We start from the raw sequence: 21608 nt of genomic DNA on the forward strand, positions 1-21608 counted from the left end.
TGGCAAGATATTTGTCAGAAATCTACTTAAGATAGGGATTCCTGACTTTATATCCACCCAAAAACCTGGATGTGAAAATAGCATGATGGGTGACTCTCTGGCCATTCCTGAAAACTCCATGGTAAGTACCATGGATGGCAGAGCATCACCAGATGCACTTACATCACATCTGGGCTTTCAGGTATATATACATCATGCAGCACGAAATGTCATTTCCTGCCTGGACCTCTTCTCCTGCCAACCATCAGGAGGCTTCCCCCTATAAGGAGGTAAATGGTATCCCTAATTTAAGAGTACAGATGTTTATTAGTCTGGAGTAGGCCAATTATGGCATGTGTAAACACCACCCTTTGCAACATTGCGTGCACAAAGTCACACTGGCATGGGACACTTTGCATTGAAAGGTTCATTGTATCAATGTTTTGTTTTTTTTTAAAAAATAGGATTGTGATAATTTTCTCAAATATAGCCATAGTCTGCTTTGGATAAGATTGCTGCTACTGTACCATCAAACTCAAGGCAGTCGTCATTGTGGAAATATAAATGCATCTTTTGTTTTCTGTGCAGTAAATATAGTGAGCAATGATTGCAGGACAGGAGAGATGAAAGGGGAACACATCTATTATATTTCTTTTTTAAAATGCTATCTAAATGCAAAATCTGGAGCAGATTTTTAGGTAAAACTCTCACCTTGGTGCAGACTGTCCAAAAGACTGACAAGTCTCATTTCCTGCGGCAGAGAACAGCTATAAAAAACAGCACAGTCTGCATTATATCAAACAGCGATATAGGGATCTTTTTTGAAGTTGGATGTCTTCTGTGTGAGTTTGTGTGTGTGGACACCACCCAACCATAAAATGGGTTAATCGGGTTTTGTAAATATACTTGAAACTGTGAAATGTACTCTGTTACTAATGTTGATCACAATTCAGCTTCTGGTCATGTTGTGTGTGTGGGGGATATTCCGTTTTCTACCCATAACTACAAAGAATTGACTAAGAGTGGGAAATAGCTGGACACCATTATGGATTGAGCAGAATTCAAAGGACACGCTGGAAAGAACTGTCACTCTGAGTTTCTCAGTTTGCCCACCCCTGCTCTAGAGTCTTAGGCTATCTTTCACACCACCTACCTCCTGATCCCTTGAACAGATTGAATCTAGGATCTTCTACCAGCAAACAAATGTTTTACTATTGAACCAACTTTTGTCCCGTTTCTGACTTACCCATAAGACCAGCCTCCCAACCCCTGAGCATTTCCATTTCGATCATTTTGATTGTGCTGGAGACTGTTCTTTTGTGTCCATACATTGAAGCACTAACACAACCTTTGACATTTCTCCAGAATTTAAATGATGGATATTTTTGAGTCATCATTTTTCAATAATAGCAGTAAAATTAGAATGCCGAGAAAACCCAAATCCTGCTTTTGATTAACTTAAAACTTTTCTTTATTAACCTACTGGAATCTGAACTCTTCAAACATGTCGTGAATTTGAAAGTAAATTTACCCAAGGCTGTAGCTTGCCAACATAAATATCATGTAAGACTGCATTTTCCCTTGTGGGTGGATGCTATTTTGAATGAAGCGATATTTGGAGAACATAATTATTCTAATATGGCAATCATTCTGTTTTCATTTGTTTTTACTAATGCAATACAATTTTATCATCTGAAACAGAAAAAATACACATGTTTCTTGTCAGATGAAGCTTCATGAAACATTTGTCCTATTTTGTGTCCATATTCACGGACATTTCACAGCATCTCCCCATTTTTCGGTAGATGTGCCATACAGGGGATTGGCAAAGGAAGCAGCCATTATGTCATTACTGTAAAAAGGCTAGAGGGGGGGAAAACACAAGAAGTTATTTCAAAACAAAGTGCTCAACTGAAGCAGAAGGAACAATTTCTAAATGAAGTGCAAGCTAATTTGGGGGACACACTTAAGAAGAGCACCTTCAAATGAGACACACCTTCATGCACCTAAGGAAGTGGGCTCTTATAATGAATTCCTTGGTCACATGCTGTCACAAAACTCTGCATTGTTCCTGCCACATGTATTGGATTTTCAGTTTCAGAGAATTGTTCATGTGTGCTCACTGTACATAGGCTTATACCCCAACCTAACATGGCAGGAATACAGTTTTGGGTGGCTCAGAAAGCAACAGTGAAGTGTTCCCCAGAATGGTGCCCATAGATACCATAGATAGATTGATGGATGATAGGCCTATCAGTGGCTACTAACCATTGTGATGGCTGAAGGGAACCTCCACACCTGAGGTACTAAACCTCTGAATCGCAGAGCCGGGAGGCAACATCTGGCCTCAGCCTGCCCACCCTGTTGTTGGACTTCCAGAGGAACTGGTTGGCCACAGTATAAGAGTAGATGCTTAGATGAACCACTGGTCTGATCCAGCAGGGCTTTTATATTCTTAGCCAAAGCCACAGGGGAATCAGAAGAACTGGTAAGCATCCAGGCTTCTGGTTCTATCCCCCCTTTAGATTTTCCTTCTTTTTATTCCCTCTTTCTTTCTACTTCCTCCCAGGCTTTCCTGCATTACTTTTTATTCCCCTTCCATGATTGTTTGGCAAAGTGTTGAGGGAGATATCATGTTTGGCTCTGCCTCCTGAGGCATCCATTTTGAGAGTGGCACTTTTGCATAGTGCAGCAAATGACAAGCACCTGGTTTCATTTGGCTGAAGGATTTTTTATTAACAGTAACTGTAGGGCAGGCAACTTGGCTACTGGAATACGGAATAACAACACAACTAAGGTGTTTCTAGAGTTCTATGCCATGGAGTCAGGAGTGGGCAGGATTTGTGGCGGGGAGAGACCTCAGTGGAGTATAGTGTTATGGAGTCTGGCCTCCGAAGTAGCTATTTTCTCCAGGGGGACTGACCTCTTTAGTTTGGAGATGAGCTGTAAAACTAGGGACTAACATCCTTACTTGAGGACCAGCATCCCTACTTAGTAGGCCCTGCACTCCTGCAGGCTGCTAGCAGAGAGACTCAGAAGAGAAGCATGGAGTCCCACCTACTCTTCTGCTTGTTCTGTGGCCTACTGAACCTCTTAAAGAGGCAGCATACAACAGGCTCCATCCATGAAGAAGTCATTTTGAGTCTGGCTCTGTCTCTTGCAGAAACCATCTGGGGTTTGGCTCCACCTTCTGCAGAAGTCATTGTGGGGTGGTAGTGTCCCCTGTAAAAATTCTAAAAGTGCCCAGAGACTCCAAAAGTTTGGGACCTCCTGGCAGCACAACTCTGCCTGCATTCTTTAGGACCCATCAGTACCCTGTGAAATGATTCAGGATGAGAGATAATGATTGCCTAAATATTACCCAATATACTTATTAACTGGTCAGAGTTTGAACATGGAACTGAATTAGGTTTCATAACTTTTACAGGTACAGAGTAAACCTTCTTGCTAGGGTGGTGCACAAATACAGTTCTGCACCATAATTACAAAACCCTGAGTAAAATTAATGATTTTTAGAAGGGCTGGGTTCCTATGGAGGTGTGGAAGAAAAAACACATTGTGCACATTTACTTATGGAAAGAAGAGATGAATGTCAGCCCTCAGGCAATGTGCTATATGCTTTCATTCATTCCAGACAGCTTCTAAAGCGACTGCTGGGCTGATAAGCATTCACTGGCTACACAGCACTGAGAGAGAGCCTGCTGCGTTGCACAGCTGAACAGAATGTCCTGTGGTGAAGCCCATGGATCCGGGTTGCCAAGATGCTTGTGGGGGAAATTCTAGGATCAGGAAACAAACAAGTCTCATCTCTGAGTTTTGAACAATTCATAATTTCTGTTTGGCAGATAACTAGTATATATGAGGAGTGTGTGTGTGTGTGGCGGGATTGCATTTTTAGTTGTCTGATTTATAGCCGCAGATTTAAAGCCACGATCTGTGGAATGCAGGGAATTCAATGACACGAAGCTAGCTAGTCTCAGTCCATGGACATAAATTTATAACTATATTATGACTTGGCAGCTGAATATGATGCAGGTAAGCCACTGCCCTTGGGCCACTGCAGGCACCGCAATAACTTCTGTTTGCCAAGCCATCAGACCTGCTCCACTAACAAGTCTTCTGCATGAAGGAGTGAAAATTCAGCTTTGCGTGATGATTTCTGGTTGCCCTTCGGAGCCACACAAACATCACCCCTTTTGACCTCATCACACCCCAGTTAGTTCCTTGCCCAGAACAAGATAAGGGGAACTGCAGTGGAAGAGCAGCAGCAACAAAAACTATGCCAGTAATCAGCTTAGTACAAGAGCTCAGTGCTAGAATCTTTATGCTTCACTTATAAGACTTTTTATCAAGACCAAACTAGATGTGACTTTAGAGATTCATCAGCAGTTCTCAAGATATATAAAGAAATGGCATATGGGCGCACTCAGACTTAAAAGCATCCTAGGAGGGCCAGTTTGCAGCAGGGAAATGATGTGTGTCACAGGGAATAATTGAACTTAATACTTCCTCTCCCACCTCTGGTTTTTATGCAGCTAAATTGAATTGGCACATCATGTAGGGGTGCCATCAGTCCTGCCCCAGCGAGTTCCGAGAGATGGGGAAGATGTAGCGTCACGTTTGGGTGATGCTCTAGAAATGTCTTCAGAACTTATTATGTCTTCCATACAGATTGAGCTAGTCTGTCCACAGAGAGCAGCAGTCTATATATTTAATAAATAAATACATCCAGATGGAGGCCTTTTTCATCCAATCCTCACTTCTTCGATGGGAAGGCCAAGGGAGGGGAAGTGCTCACCATGGGCATGCAAATATTAAGGCCAAAGTCAGGGGAACTGGAACTCTGGCTTAAATTGACCCCCAATGAAGCAGCTAACAGTACCAGGGGACATGATTGCTGTCTTTAAGTGTTTGAAAAGTTGTCACTGAAAGGAGAGCAGGGAGCAGTTCCTATTGGCAGCAGAGGATAGTGGTAGTATTGCAGTAAGGACTTCTATTTATTTTATTTATTATTTCATTTATATACCGTCAATTCCAGCACATTCGACTGTGTGTAGAATGGTATCAGGTCAATTTTTTTCATAGTCAGAGTAGTTCTGCAGTAGAATTGGCTGCCTAAGGAGGTGGCGAGCTCTCCCTCGCTGGCTGTCCAGTGGCTGGACAAATACTTATCCTGGATGCTTTAGGCTGATCCTGCATTGTGCAGAGGTTGGACAAGATGGCCTGAATGGCCCCTTCCAACTCTATGGCTCAATGACTAATGAGCATTACTGAAACAGACAGTAAATGTAAAGAAGACTTTTGCATTCAGACCGAAACAACCCTTTAAAAGAGTTCACTTTCCCCTCAGAAAAAAAAAGAACAGAATCATTTTTGACTATCCAGGGTACACAGTTCTTTCAAAAAACATTTTGATAATAAAACTATTCACACATACCCCCTGCTGTGCCTGCCATGGAGAAACACTGATCTGAACTCCCAGTGAGGCAGCATACCCTGCAGACTACAAAAGAGATGCACATTAGCTTCAGGCCAACCTTTTCCAGCAGTGAACAATATTGCCAACTCTATCAATCCTGAAACTTAGAGGTAAGAAAGAAAACACACACACAACACAAACTACCCCCAAGGGAATCTAGTGGCTTTTTTAGGACAAAGGTTACAAAGCTGACACAGGCCATAATACTAAGTTAGCTTCTTAAATTCACCTTTCACTAAGATAATTTTTGCTTAGGTGAAAAAAACCAGGATAAATTAAGCGGTGAATACTGGAATATAGTCTTTATATTTAAGGCTTTATTAGTAATATCACTTCCATACATAGGCAAGTATGTATCCTATGGTATCTGTGTATGGTTACAATCACAGGACTTTGAAGAGATGAGCTATTTACTTGAATGTTTTCTAAAAGAACATAAATATAAATTTTAAATATAAAATGTCTTTGAGCTGTTAGGGCCAGATTATTGCCTCCCATTTTAACAAACATGTGCAGTAATAGTAGCCATGTATGGGAGTTAAAAACGCCATTGTGTATGTGGGCTATTGGCTTCCGACCTGTCAGCCTGATGCCCCTTAGAATTAGTCCAAAAACTGAGTCAAGCTGTGGGACAGGACTATCATAGATCAACCTGAAACAGCAGCAGCCAGATTAAGTCTGACGTGCTGGATGGTTACTTTATTTAAATTGAACTGAATATAAACAGAGGAATGATAGCAACTTGCACTTGGAGCTATGTGATCTTGAATTCCTTCTCAAAAGGAGTCATTCAAAAAGAATTCAAAAGGGCATGGCATATTTCTTGGGAGGCATTGCCCCCGTATGGCCCCTAGAAGTACAGATCTGCATAGTTTTTTTTCCAGTCTGATAAGTAATTTCATTGATCTGTTTTAACTAATATGTCTGTGGGCAAGACAGCAGCTGGAATACGTCCAGTGAAATACTCTTGCAAACCCAACTTGTGAGTTTGTGAATGAATTTTATCTGGTTAGATGGGAGGAATTTTTTTATTAAAGTAAATGGCATGCCATTGCTAATTTTGCTTAAGAGCTGAAAAAATCCCATTGCATATTCATAAAGAGATAAAAATACGTTTAATAACAATCCTACACTATAGTACTGATCAGAGTTGGACAGAGAAGATGCAACTGACTTTGTTTTCTCATTTCATCCCAAGCAGGTCACGATAATCCCCTTTGATTAGTGGTTAATGGAGTTAATAGTTATTGTAAGTTGTGACAGACTGCACTTAGAAGCGCTGTACAAAAAGCTAAAAGACTTGAAAGGAAATAGAGAGCTTTGTGAGACAGGCTGTTCCAAGCAATTTGATTGGTTAGCATCAGCTGAGCAGAGGGAGATTTTATAGCTGAATGCTGATGAAAATTCATTCAGAATTCAGCCTTGACTGAGAGCAATTTAGGACAGGTGGGAGAACTGGGGAGAGTTGGCCAGGACAAGTGGATAATTAGATGAAGACAGCCGTTTGGGCCAAAGAGGAGAATTTCCCTACTCATTCAAACAAGGTGTTGGCACTGAGGAGTACAGAGATCTGTGGTCTGGTGTGGTTAGAAACTGTCTTTAGTGTTGGCAGAGATTAATTTGCAAGGAAGAGCAAAGCACTAGGCCACTTAAAAGAATAAAGTAATTTTATTAAGAAGAGAACTTTGTATAGAAAGAGAGAGGCGAGTCCTACCTAACTGTATAACTGTTATTTTGCCTTGTTTCTGTCTGTTCAGTCTGTTCTGAAGGCAAGCAGGGAGGAAACATGCTCAAAGGAGCAGGAAGTCTTCAACTGAACCAATCAGGACACTAGAGGAGATTTTTGAAAAATATCAGGAAGTTCCTATTCTAACTATGCTAAATAAACAGCTCCTCCAATGCCCTCCATAGGATATCTTTCATTTGTTTTTTTCATCTTGTATATTTCAACATTTAGAGATCGTAAGAGTCATAAACTCAAGAGAGGAGGTTTGGGTGCTTGAAAAAGTGTACCAGCCTTCCGGAAACCAAAAGATTCAGAATAATCAAAGAAATAATATGGGAGTGTTTGGGAAAACAGTAGAACAAAAGGTTTTAAACATAACCATTTAAGTAACTGTGAAGAGCTTAGGAAACTCATTAGCCCGAAATATAAGAACTAAAGTCTGTACATGTACTGATTATACTGCTGTATCGATACTGAGTTATCTATATTGAGTTACCTCCAAATTTTTCACCTGAAAAAGCTGACCTTCCCCTCTATGAATGCCTTGAATTCCATTTAAATTGTTTAAAAGTAAAAGTAAAAGCAACAGTCAAAATATACTGTGACAGGGTGGGACACCCAAAGTTCTTCAGCAAGGAAGAAAATACATGACTAGGGTGGCAGGAGGGGGGAATGGAAGGGGGGTATCGTATAAGTCAATTGCAAAGTAACTAATTGTGAAGAGGACCATTACGGAGATTTAACATTGAGGAAAATTTCTGGCCCACAGTGTTCATCTCCTTTTTATAAACATGAAAGCTGTGTGTACAAAATAAAGTCACAATCCTTTTGTAGTGTTTTAAAGAATAATCAAGTAATTTGGCAAATGACATTTTTTAAAAAAACCCTCTCAAACCAATGCGTGCATTTTCCGTGGAATTTGGTTAAGTCAGTTTTACAGTTGTGCATGTGGTTAGCAAATGAAGAGCATGCTTCATGTTCAGTGTTTAATGTTTCAGAACCATCAGAGAAGTTGCGGGAGCATAACGGAAAACAGGAATGTAGCTGCAACCGCATGAACTAGTCCTTTGTGGCTGCAACCCCTCAGCTGTACAATCTCTATTCCTTCTTGTAGTGGAGCACGCAGGCAACCTGCACAAGCCCCACGGAATTGCAGAAGCTGCTCAAGAGCAGTGCCTGGCAGACTGAGACAATTGCTTCTAGAAAACAACCTGTGAAGCATTGAGACTGGCAGTTCATAGTGGTATTTCTCAGATTTAGCAGCACACAGCAGAAATGCTCTGTGGCTGGAAAGATATTACCTTTGAATTGTCCTCCATGTGAAGTTTACTGGCACGTTGAGCGTGCATCGTAATAGAAACCATTCCTATTTCTTTGCCATGTTGGTATTCTTTGTTTAAATACATTCACAATGGGAGTCTCTCGCCTCTTTCAGTGGCTAATATACTCGGGAAACAATGGCAGTTTTAAAATATCCCCTTTCAGAAACATATGGAAAGCTATTTCTACCTACCTTAACACTGTGAGCCTCGTACAATGGGTTGGCAAAGGCAGTGTTCAAAAGCTCCTCAGGTTTCCTTCAAAAGACACAATATCAAAGGGTATTACATATTAAAACTGCTTCAGGATAAAAACAAGAGTGGAGACAATTGGGAGGGGGGAGGATGAAAATAAATTTTAATGGGACTGACATGCTTGTTGTTAGAATGATGCTGTTGGGAAAAGAATAAAACTTGTTGAGGGGCATCTCATTTTCCCCTTCCCCTTCACTGAAAGTCCCCACAGTGTCTCCCCCTTGTCCTGTATCCTTCTCTCCTCCTAACACACCAGCCAACCCACCTTTATCTACTCCCCTGCTCAATGGTGTATTTAAGGTATGGTGACTGAGGGCTCACACCATACTTGAATGAGGTGCACTGGGACCAATCAAGCCTCCATGGATGGTGGGAACCATCTACCCCATCTGGCCCGCATCAAGTGGTACCCATCACAGGGGTTGGAGGATGACTTTGCAGTGTACTTGCTGGTCGCAGCCTGGACCCCCAGCACCATGGACCTGATGCTGGACATAGTGGGTGCTCATGTCAGATGGAGCAATGTTCCACAGCTGCTTGGCACAACCCCTGTGGCCTTCCCTCTGGTGCAGGTGTTGGTGTGGGCCACCCCAGATGGCTGCCAGTCCCCTCTCCCACCTTCCCAACAGTGGGGATGAGCAGACTCATGGCCCGAGGCAACTGCACCTTCTGCTACTGTCTCCTGGCGAAGGGATTCCAAAGATCTCATGGCTGATTTGCGGGCAGATCTGGTCTGTGGAGGCACCGGCCACAGCCCCTGCATCAGCAAACTTGCCTTCTCACTTGCCCCAGGTGCAAAATGAGGCAAGTACATGTCTGCCCGTCTTCAGCTTTCCCTCCTTCCTGACAGTCTCTCTCCAGGAAAACTCTGGCCAAGTTAAACAGTCCCAGACACATTACTAAAGAGCTTTGATTCTTTATTGACCACATAGGTCTAACCATCCTAGGCAAAGTTGCATCCTTCCAAATCAATTGAGGTAAATGGATTTTAGAAGCGTGCACCTCCCCAAAGGATTGCACTGGCAATAACTCAGCTATTTAACAGCCCTCTTAAAGCATCAGGGGGAAATAAGATGGCTAAAAGGAAATACAACAGAGGTTTATAAAATTATGCTTGGGGTCACAAAAGTAGCAAGAGGGAATTTTCTATCCTCTTCCATGATACTAGAACTTGGGGGTCCCCAATGAAGTATTTTGGAAATGGACTGAGAACAGAGAAAAGGGCATGCTTCTTTACTCGGTCAGTAATTAAACTGTGAAATCCACGGCCAAATGAAGCAAAGATGGCCACAAGCACGCTAGCTTTTAGAAGGGAGTTACAGTTCTAGAGGTTCATCAGTAGCCTGGTAACTGAATGGATCCTTGATAACCAGAGGCAGCACACCTCTGAATAAGTGCTAGGAGGCAGCAGCAGGGGTGGATCTCGAGGTCGATGCCTTGTTGACCTTTCAGGGTAAGTGGTTTGTTGCTGTATGAAACAGGATGTGGGACTCAATGGACCACTGGATCCGATAGAGTGGACTATTTAATGTTTTTTTATGTTCTTAATACTCAGGGATATCCTCTTTACTGTCGTATCATTAAAGGCAGTAGCAGTCTGTCCACTTGGAAATGTCATAATCCGGGCATAGATTTAAAAAAAAAAAAGCCAAATGTATTTAGAAGTGGCCTGCCAGCTGAACTTTGTGGTTCCACCAAATAGATGTTGCGTTAAAGTCTCTTTCGAAATTTAATTACACGGTTAGAATTCTAAAGCCACATATTCCATCCCTGCCCCACTGACCTCATGAGCCCTTCAATTTGCAGTGCTACATCCAATTGACTTCACTGTCAATGGAAATGAAGCAGTGGTCTCAGTATTTCACCTGCACTATCCAGTCTTAAATAATCACTGTTTCAAGGACTTCACTGTTAATACCTTTTGGCACTGCTCTGAGGCCGGCTACCATATGAAGCTGAAGTAAACCCTCTGGGCGCTAGGACAAATTGCTTTTTGACAACTGTATCTTATTCTATATGTATCTTTTGTAGTAGTAGTAGTAGTAGTAGTAGTAGTAGTAGTAGTAGTAGTAGTAGTAGTAGTAGTAATAGAAGCAAGAGGAGGGAGTTGGTTCTTATATGCTGCTTTTCTCTACCCAAAGGCTTAAAGCAGCTTACAATCACTTTCCCTTCCTCTCCCCACAACAGACACCCTGTGAGGGAGGTGAGGCTGAGAAAGCCTTGATATTATTGCTTGGTCAGAACAGCTCTATCAATGCTGTGGCGAGCCCAAGGCCACCTAGCTGGCTGCAGGGGGAGGAGGAGCAGGGAATCAAACTATGTAGCAGCCAATCTGGTATTGTGACTGCTTGGTAAGGACTAGCCACTAGTCCTGCTTCTCTGACAGAATGTTCTGAATATGTCTGTCTCAGAATGAATAAAAGGTTAGAATAGAATAAACACATGTAAGACTCCTGCTTATTTTTGCTTTGACAGACTAACAGCAGACCTCTTTTGACAGGGTTACCAATGTAGGCAATGTTGATATGACAATGCCATGAGGGGCAATGATTACAGGCAGGGTCCCAAACTAGGAAACCTCTTAAAAATGACAATAATTTATGTTCTTAAAGGACTTAAAATAAAGCTGACACAGACAATCTTGCAAGAATTGATGCGTATAGCCTCTTTTCCAACTGGCAGTGGCTGGTATCTTCTTGAAGCTGCAAAATAGCTCACAGAGGCCCTGGCAGTGACCACAGGGGATTGAAAAGAGGATGTTGCCTCAGAGGCATCAGAGATCTGAAACCATGTTCCAGAAGAGTGATCCAGCCTGTACCACCTTGATCATTTAACAACAGATGGAACTGCCACCTTGGTCTCTGTTGCTCTTTTGCAGCCACCAACTCCGAGAGTCAGAGAACTCAAGAAGCTAGGCCATTTCCACCTAGTCCATCATCGCTGACAACAACCCACCAGGAACCCGTACGTCCTTGTTTGTTTCTCATACTATGGATTCTCCCAAAGAACCAATCACCAGTATCACAAGCTGCTTTTTAAAAGTTTAAGACTCTACTTCCATGGCATATAGAGTAGCGTCTTGGGCTAATTGTATAATATTTCCTGTTTGCTGACATGACAGAGACATTACCCTTATTGGAAATGATAGCTCATGGTTAGAGTAATGACCAGTCTAGCCTTCTGAAGGTCTCACGCGGCATTTTAAGCTGTGTCGCCACTTCAACATAAGGGTAAGCTAACCCACAGCTCACAAATATTCCAAGATAATCAGAAAACAGGCCAAAAAATTCTACTGATTCCTGTGACTATTCTTTGTCTACAGAAGGAAAACAGACTAAGCCCCAAAAAGAACAAAAGTAGGGATCAGTGTGAACTTTGTTGCGCCAGCAGCCTGCATTTCTAGGAAAAAACAAATATGTAGAGCTCAGACAGTATTTATCTTTCTAACATAATGTGGGGGGAAAATACCACCACTGAGAGATGTAACCATTGAAGCATACTGGACCCCAAAGTAGATGACACAGAGAACTGTTCGTACTGAACTTAGGACAACACAGCAGAATCTTGTGACTATGTAACAGACATTCTCCAGCAGCCCCCTCCATACCAATCAAGGGCAAAGAAAACTGTATGGGTCACAAAAAAACCTAATCAAGGGCCACTGAGTCGCATTCTGAATTTTAGAGGCATTTTTAATTTAGTCACTGCTACATAGAGCTACGCTGCTGTATAATCTGTTATTGAATGGTGTGGGCAGAAGCAATATGCAGGGTTGAAAAATATACACAGGAGGGAGGGCCTATGAGGGAACGCAAGCAAAAACAGGTAAGTTTTCACCTGTTGGTGAAAGAGAATGATAGAGGGATAGAGACAGGTCTCCTTGGAGGGAATTCTATAATTTTGGTGCCAGAACCAAAAAGGCCTTTCCATGTAGACTCAGGGGCACCCAAAACAGGGCTCCAAAGATGGCAATTCTGGTTATGGGAGTAGATGGTCCTTCTCTCACTATCAGAACATGGTTTTAAAATCCTACCAAAGTTTGTCAAATATAACTGAAACTCTCCTCCATCAATACCTGTCTCAGTGCATAATGAAAAATCCCCAACTCACCATGAAGTCTGTTTATCCTGTTCTCCTGATCACAAGGTTCAAGATGGACTCCTCAAGTCAGGCTCAAGTGGTACTTTTTTTGATTGGTTCAGAATTCCTCCACCAGTATCTCTCGTGATTGATTAGCCTCTTAATATACTGCCACTGCCTAGTTCTGCACTTCATTTCCGTCTCAGACACTTTCTGCCCCTTCATAAAGCTTCTAATGGGGTCTTTATCTCTCTCATCATTGCCCTGCCTGTCTCCATCTGAAGGGACAAACGACTTTGTTGTTTTCCTCCAAATATCAACGCACCGTTTAGCCTCATTTCTTTCTGTTCAGTCACCTGTATGTAACATTATGGTTATCAGCTGCATTTTTAGGGTGGCGGGAATATAAATCCAGAATGAATCAAAGCTTTTTTTCCCACTGTATGGTAATGAGGCTTTGCCGGCGAGGGAAAAATAATTGCAAAGTTGCTTTTGAAAGGTAACATTTAGATGATAAAACAGACTACTCTGGGGTGAGGTGCATCTTCCAGTGGTCTCATGTAGTATCCATTGGATCACACCTCTTTCCTTCTTCCCAGATCGCCTTAAGCCTCTTTCTACAGATCTCTTTTTGCAAGCACGGTTGGTAACTGTGTGAACCTATACTTCTGCTCTTATTTGAGAGCCAGTTTGGGATAGTGGTTAGAAGTGTGGACTTCTAATCTGGCATGCCGGGTTCGATTCTGCGCTCCCCCACATGCAGCCAGCTGGATGACCTTGGGCTTGCCACGGCACTGATAAAACTGTTCTGGCCGAGCCGTGATATCAGGGCTCTCTCAGCCTCACCCACCTCACAGGGTGTCTGTTGTGGGGAGAGGAAAGGGAAGGCGACTGTAAGCCGCTTTGAGCCTCCTTCGGGTAGAGAAAAGCGGCATATAAGAACCAACTCTTCTTCTTCCAATCTGCAGAATTGTGGCATGGTGAGTGGAAAATGCCATCAAGTCACAGCCAACTCGTGGCAACCCTGCAGGGGTTTCAAGGCAAGAGATGACATAAATAGAGGTATTTTGCCATTGCCTGCCTCTGCACAGCAACCCTGGACTACTTTGGTGGTCCCCCATCCAATTACTAACCAGGGCCAACCCTGCTTAGCTACTGAGACATGACAAAATAGGCCTAGCCTGAGCCATCTTGAACAGGGGCTATGTGTCTGGAGGGACACACAAATAGGACCTTTCCTGTTTATTTCTTTTCCTTTTTATTGTAATTCTGAGCTTTTTAGTTTCACCCATTTTTGTTGCTGGTATTTCTCATCCATTTGTTTAATGCAACTTACATATGATACACTAGTTATAGAAGAATAATAATAGTAAAATTCTGTAAATCCAGTTGAAAACATCTGTGCAAGAGAGCATACAGTGGTACAGAAAGAAAAAGCAGAGCTTCTAAATTTGGTTGAATGGGCACATATGCATTTGACATCATGGTTACCATACACCTGTTCACATACGAATTTGCAGAGGCCAGGTCATATACCAGCTTATACACGCACTGCAAAGTTGCTGGTTTTTCTTCTTCTTCAATGCAGCAACGTAATCACTGCAGACCTGCCTAGGAAAGTCCAACTTCTGTGGGTGGCCTAGGTTCTCTGGATGGATTTATCAGACAGGCATAACATGCTTTTTGAAAAATTGACTCATTAGATCCACGGCCTTCGGCATTAATGAATCAATACAGCTAAGTCTGATAAAACATCTTTGCTCTGGCTTCCTTAAGTTTAATTTAACCTCGAGATAAAATGAAAGCTGGATGGACATAAATATTATCTCGCTATAGTCCAATCCGCTAAAAGTCATTATAGGGCATTACCCTCATTCAGTCAAGGAGGACAGCGCCTGTGAAAGAGAAAGACAGATGCTGCTGGCTAGCGGTTTCCTAGTCTTGTTTTCTAACCCTCTGGAGTTTAAGCATAATTAATATGCAAAGCCTTCATGTTCTAGTAGTTTTGGGAATTTTTTGCGCAAAACATTTCATTCTGTGCTCACTGGAAGCAACGGAGTTATTCCTATTGTAGCAACGATGCGTCTTTCTGCCAAGCCACAGGGCTGGCTGTTGCTGAAGGACAGCATTCCATTCCAGTGCAAGTCCCTCTCATGCAAAGGACCTAGCCAGTTGACTGGGGAAAGTCCTGATCTATCACACACACACACACACACACACACACACAACACAGACAGCTCTGCTGGAAGCGACTCTCTTACACATTGTGACAAATGTATTTTTTGTACTATGAAGGGCAAATCTGGATGAAATGGCTGGCTAGCAGTGATACAACCACTTATCTTCTCCTCCAACAAGTAAAACAGGGTACTTCTAAACATACTCTCCAGGGTCACAGGACTGTCAAGCTTCCGTTACGTCTAACATTGCGTTTCAATCTAAAGAAATGTATTTGCACAGCCCCATCAGAGTTGGGTCCTCAAATGCTGGTGCAGGGACAGGCTGTACATCCCAATATGGAGAAGAAAGTCTGGGTATTCAGAAGGTATAGGGAACAGGATGTGCTTATGATGCATTTCATTTCACCCAACAAAATGTAAATTCCAAAATGTCTCTTAGAACACAAACACCATGCCAATAGTTTGGTGCTCTAGCATCAGAATGAGCAAACTCGTTGTTTTTTTTGACTGATATAGCATCTTTAAAAGACTTGGGTCTCAGACAGGTTTTTGGTGCAATCTTGCCTAATTCTCATCCCCTCTTCAACTGCTGTCCCACATAGCTTTTGCTCATGTACATCCATGAGCTCCAGCATAGCCATAAGTGGTTTAAAGGGACTCTCTTCACCTCTTATCATCTGTAGAAAAGTTCTTTGGGTCCAACCCAGTGTTATTGACTGCTCATGGAATGGAACATATATGAAGAATATGGTTCTAGGGTCATAGCACAATGTAGGTTTCATATAAAGTAACACAAAGGAATGGCTGGCTAACCCCTGGGATGTAGCATTTACATTAACAGGAGTTCTTCTGTCTTCTTTTCTGGTTAGATTTTGTTGATTTTTCTTCTTGATGGTTTCATGTTGATAGTTCACTTCTAACTTGTATACCATAATTTTTTATTGAATAAGCAGCTTTAGTTTGCATTGTTAAAGAAAACTTTGCAGGATAAATAAATATCCCCAGGTAAGGATACATGACCTCTTTGAGGACAGCACCCACTGCACGCCAAGAATGGCTGAAAGTGTACACATATTTCAAAGGGAAAGAAGCTGTGGAGCAAAGCTCCTTTCTTCTTTTCTAATTTTATTTATTTAACCAAAGGTTCACTCGTCTGTTGCTCATGCATGAATTCCATTCCTGAATGCTACAAGGATGGTTCTAAACTACTACACAGTCATTTAGGGGATATAGATTTTTCTGCTTTGCACCTTTTCCATAAATATCTTCATCCAAATTGTTTGTTGTGATAAGGCCCAATGTTCAGGTATGAATGTTCATGGCCCCTTTTTGCCCATGAGTTGTAAAAGCTGTAGACTAAAGGAGGATTTTTTTTGTTTTTGTTTTTACTTTAATGGACTTTCTAAACAGCAAATTACTAAAAGTTGAACCAGAGAATGGACATGACCCTTTTGTATGTATTTGGCCTCTGGCACTTATCTGGCAAGTTGATTTTCCAAGGTCAGCTTCTACTCCTGGGTGCAAATCAGTTCTCTGTTCTTCAGCCAGGTGCCTCAAGCTGTTGAAATGGTACTATTTGCATAGGATTGTTATAGGCCTCTGCTATAGATTTTGCTGAATTAGACATTGTTCAGAGGTACTGAACAAAACTCAAAAGGAATACATTTTGCTGCTATTAGTACAGCTAATCCAACTCACCCGGAATTTAAATTTTAACAGCATGGTGGTAAAAGGGCCTTCACATCATCTGTATAGCAAGTTTCCTACATGACTTGGATCCCTTGTGTGAAACAGTCTCAAGAAAGCTATTACATAGGACCCTACACACCTACAAAAACAATGGAAATAAGCTAGAAATACAGATGCCTTGGTATTGCTGCCTGTACTGCATTCTATAGCTCCCAAAGGTTTTTGCACACCATTTTAGCAAATGGGTTACTTAGTTGTCAGATTGCACTTGTGTTGTAAAAGATACGAATTTTTAAAATTTGGAATGGTCAATATTTCCAAGAATTCAAGAAGAGCCTTGCTGTATTGGACCAGTAGTTCAACTAGACCAACATTCTGTCTCACACAAGTTCCTCTGGATGTCCAATAACTGGACATAGAGACTGGGACCTTCCCCATATGTTGCCTCCTGACTATGGGATCCAGAAGTTGACTGCTCTGAATGTGGAAGGTCCCCTCTGTCATCATGACTAGTTGCTACTGAAAAACCTATGATCCACTTCTTTCTTTCTTTCTTTCTTTCTTTCTTTCTTTCTTTCTTTCTTTCTTTCTTTCTTTCTTTCTTTCTTTCTTTCTTTCTTTCTTTCTTTCTAAAGCTAGTTTTATGAGTAAAAGAGGTTGACGGGCAAGGTGGCATACGGGCCAATTGATACGTGAGTCTTTTTCTTTGGTATCAAAGAGGCCACAGCTTTATTAACTAACATGATCTGAGGGTTAGCCTGACATGAGAAAGAGTAACCCCCACACAGCCATCTGACTGCTGACATTGGCTCAAAGGGTGCCCTGGGTCCCCCTCTCTCCTAGCCAGGAGGAAGGATCCCTTGCCCCTTGATACCCTCCTCTGGGAGGAAGGCAGTCAAATGGTTGCTGGGTGTCCACCTCATCCAACCATCCCTTCCTCCTGGCTCCGAGCCCCTGACCTTCCCAGCTGGGTAAAGCCACGCTCGGTGTTAGCTGGTCTCTTACAGAGACCCCCAACTCCAGGGTCCAAGTACGCAAACTGGTCCCTGATCAAAATACTCCATCTCATGCCCCTATTCCGCAAATGTGACAAATAAACAGCAAACCGAAACCATTACAACAGGATGGTAGGGTGGGCAGCTGTCTCCTGGCTGTCCTGCAGTGAAAGGGGTGAGCTCCCACATGTGGCACCTTAAATAGACGCCCCTCCGGGGTCCGCCCGTTACGCTGCCGCCCGAGCGCACCTCCATCAGGTGCCCACATTCATGCCATGCCTGATGCAGTTGCATCTCTATTGGCCCCGCCCACCACTGCAGCCTCTGGTAAGCTTGCAACCGCTTTTTAATTTTTGAATTTTGTTTTGCACATTAATGTGTGTGTATGTGTATGTAAGCGCACACATGTGCTCACACACACGCTTGTCTCTTCTTGCCAAAAGCCATAAGGATATTTTAATGAGTATTGTTGAATTTGCATGAATACCCAGCCTGACAATTTCATTAAAACCAGATGTTGCACAGAGGCAGTTCAATTGCAATTTACAACTTCATGTCATCTAGGATCAAAAAAGGTTTGGGTCGTTCTTGTTTATAAACAGCCAAAGGAGAGATTTAAAAGTTGAAGCCGGAAAATGGGCAAGATTCCCCATGCTTTGTTCCATACTGGGGTTTGCTTTCTGTACACAATGAAATACTTCACTTACGTTCTTGGCAATTTCCTCTTTGAAAGGATGCATGAAACAGCAACCGCAATTTCAATCAACAGCAAAGCTAATCCAACACTCAACCCAGTCCAAATATCTGCAAAGACAAGCAAGTGAATGTGATAAATAAGCAAACAAACACGGCCTACTAAATCTCCTGAAGTTATTTAATTGATTTTTAAAATGAGCCCACCATTTTTGAAGAAACCAGAAAATGCAGTCAAAGGAGGCCTAACTTTTATGTGGCAACGGTTTCCTTTCCATTCTTCCTCACATCTGAGGACAAAGAGAAAAAATGTTATGGGAATGATGAAAGGAGAAATTCTAAGAATGGTTTTGCATGAATCGGAGCATCATGGAATACAAATCAAGATGGAATGTGGGAGCACGAGGGAGGAGGCAATACTTCTAGTTTGCTTCCATTTTATTTTGTAAGTTGTTATACTTCTCAGTGGGCCTAATTTTGTTGCAGTTAATTATCCTTTTCTTTATTTGATGACACTTAAATGGCATTTGGGAAGATATGGAATGGTATAGCATAGTCCGCTCTCATCTGATCTCAAGAGCTAAGCCATGCCAGTACTTAGATGGGAGACCACCAAGGAAGGCTTGCGAAGAAAGGCCATGGCAAATTACCACTGAATCACGTTCCTGGAACACCTTACGGAGTCACCATGTGGACATGACCACATTTTGCACATACACATATGCTTTGTAATGTCATTTGCACACCATTTATATGTTACACTAGGGACAAAGCCCGTTGCATTCAGCAATACAATGGCCACTAGACTGGGGGGCGGAATGGAAGAACTCTGTGGATTGCCTCTCCCTTCCCCCATGACATGGAAAGGCTGCAGGCTGGAGGTCCCTGGGCTGGGAACTCACTGGCAGGGGCAGTTCTCACGCGGCAGGGATCTGCAGCCTTGGAGGGAAGTGGAAGGAGGAGGCGGTGGTCAGGGGGTAGGGGATGGAAGGCAATTGGCTGGTTGTTGGACAGACAGGAAAGCCGGTTGGAGGAGGAGGAGGCACTCGGGTTGGACAGCTGCCCTGTGTGGGTGTTAAGTGCTGAGTGGCACTTAAGCTATGAGACCAGCTCCACCTCCAAGCCCTTACCAGAAATATTAAGTGGAACAGATGGCACTGATATGAACATCACACAAAAAATGTATTCACTGTATTTGAAATCATTCCCTGTGATAAAAGAGAAACGACACACGCACAAACATACTGTCTCCTCCCTTGAATCGACACCTCTTTAGGACAGTTTTAAAGTCAGATCTCCCCATTCTTCAGGGAGCTCAGAAAGGCATAAATAATTCTTTCCATATCCATTATTCCTCTTATCAACAGAGTAAGCTACAGTGGGGTAACAGAGTTTGTGACTTACATAAGGTCATACAGTGGCCATGGCTGAGGGCCAAAACAGACATCCCTGAAACTGATCCAGGGACACAGCTGCAGTGTGGCAGGATGGGGCCCTCCTCTCCATGACATCTCATGTGCCAACTCGGTCCCAGTGATGCTTTTCTGGCACGTGAAAAGGCAGAATCAGAGTACTAGTCTTTAAAACAGTGGAGATGTCCCTGGGTTGCATCCAGGGACAAGGTCATGTCTAGCTTGGCCTTGAATTAGAATTTGAGATGTGATTCCAACTCTAAAAGATCCCAGTCTGCCACGTCTACATGGAGCTCTCCTTTCCTTTGACCTATAGTGGCTGATGCTGAGCAAAGACCCTTATATCTTAGAATGGCTGCCTGAAGACTCTGTGCCCTGGGACAGGGGTAGTCAACCTGTGGTCCTCCAGATGTCCATGGACTACAATTCCCATGAGCCCCTGCCAGCATGCAGGGGCTCATGGGAATTATAGTCCATGGACATCTGGAGGACCACAGGCTGACTACACCTGCCCTGGGACTTGATGTTTCTCATTTCTGTGCAAAATAATTTCAGAATTCTTCAGGAAAATTATTTCTTCAAGTAGCTTTCTCTATAAAAGACATATTTCATTGCAACACCAGTGTAATGGGCATACACCCAAATGTTTTAAATGATACAGGATTGTGCTACCAGGATTCTCAAAGGAACATTATCAGAAAGTGGGAAAATCTGGATGCACAAATTAAAGACAAAGAAACTGGGGGGAGGGGGAGTAGCAACCTCTGGGAAGCAAGAAACTGGCAAGAGAAGTAAGACAGCAGAATCTCAAGAGACTGGGTGGAACAGTGATGAAATTAGAGAAAGAATTACAGAGTGGTCTGAAAGGGAGGAGGAAGATGCAGAGAAATAAAGCACAGCACTGGAAGGAAAATAAACGAGATCTTTGATTCTCTATTTAAGTACTCCCTGTCTCCCAGCATTGTTACATACCATTAAAGCTAAGTGTTCCAAATGAATATCAGATTTGGGAACATCATCACTGGATTTGCAAACAGGAAGCAGGAACTGGATATCCGAAATGAATATTCAAAGTGTTGGGCGTGCATTTTGGAACTGGACCATGAAGCCCAATTAAGCTGGCTATAGTAAACACACGTGCAATGTCCAATGTTGATTCCCATTTGCAAAAACCACACATCTACTTTTTCAGATCAATGCCCCAAATGTGCACAGTTACAGTGCAAGAAGACACAGAGTTCCACAGAACTAAATATATAGGTTTCAGACGTACTTGTTTGGAACCTGAGACCTGACATCTGCCTTATTATAGCTGCCAGTTGTCCAGCAGAAAGCAAGCCCAACCCTGTGACACTCCACTGCTCATCTCTTCCCAATTTGATGGAACACCATTGAGAACTATTCAATTCCCTATCCACCTAACCATCCGAAAATCCAGCCTGCAGTCTCCCAGTTTATCCATCAGAACATCACAGGGAACCTTGTCAAAAGTCTTACTGAAATCCAGGTAAACAAGATCAACTGAGTTTTCACTGTCTAGTAATCCCATCACTCAGTCAAAGGAGGAAACTAGGTTGGTCTGGCAGGATCTGTTGGAGACAAATCCATGCTGACTTCCCTGAATCAACAAATTGTCCTTCAGATGTTTGCAGATCACCCCCTTTAAAATCTTCTCATCTTCCCTGCAATTGAGGTCCAGTGAGTCCTGGGTCATCACTCCTCTGTTTTTTAAAGATTGGGATGATAACATTTGCTGTCCTCCAGTCTTCTGGCACATCTCCAGGTCTCTGAGAGGACCTAA

The 21608-nt window shown here is 42.6% G+C and overlaps 1 protein-coding gene across 1 annotated transcript in view; it reads right to left on the reverse strand.

The window, feature by feature from the left end:
* Positions 1-808: 808 nt before the first annotated feature.
* The window catches only part of MALRD1 (MAM and LDL receptor class A domain containing 1), a 245776-nt gene continuing 224976 nt past the window's right edge, over positions 809-21608 (reverse strand). The window contains exons 35-39 of the mRNA XM_077304219.1: positions 18603-18685; positions 18410-18506; positions 8698-8761; positions 5417-5482; positions 809-1842 (exon numbers count right to left, since the gene is read on the reverse strand). Coding sequence (XP_077160334.1) covers positions 1747-1842; positions 5417-5482; positions 8698-8761; positions 18410-18506; positions 18603-18685 — 406 coding nt within the window. The 3' untranslated portion in view covers positions 809-1746. The remainder of the gene's footprint in view (positions 1843-5416; positions 5483-8697; positions 8762-18409; positions 18507-18602; positions 18686-21608) is intronic.

This window comes from Paroedura picta, chromosome 11 (assembly GCF_049243985.1).
Source record: "Paroedura picta isolate Pp20150507F chromosome 11, Ppicta_v3.0, whole genome shotgun sequence".
Lineage (NCBI taxonomy): Eukaryota > Metazoa > Chordata > Lepidosauria > Squamata > Gekkonidae > Paroedura > Paroedura picta.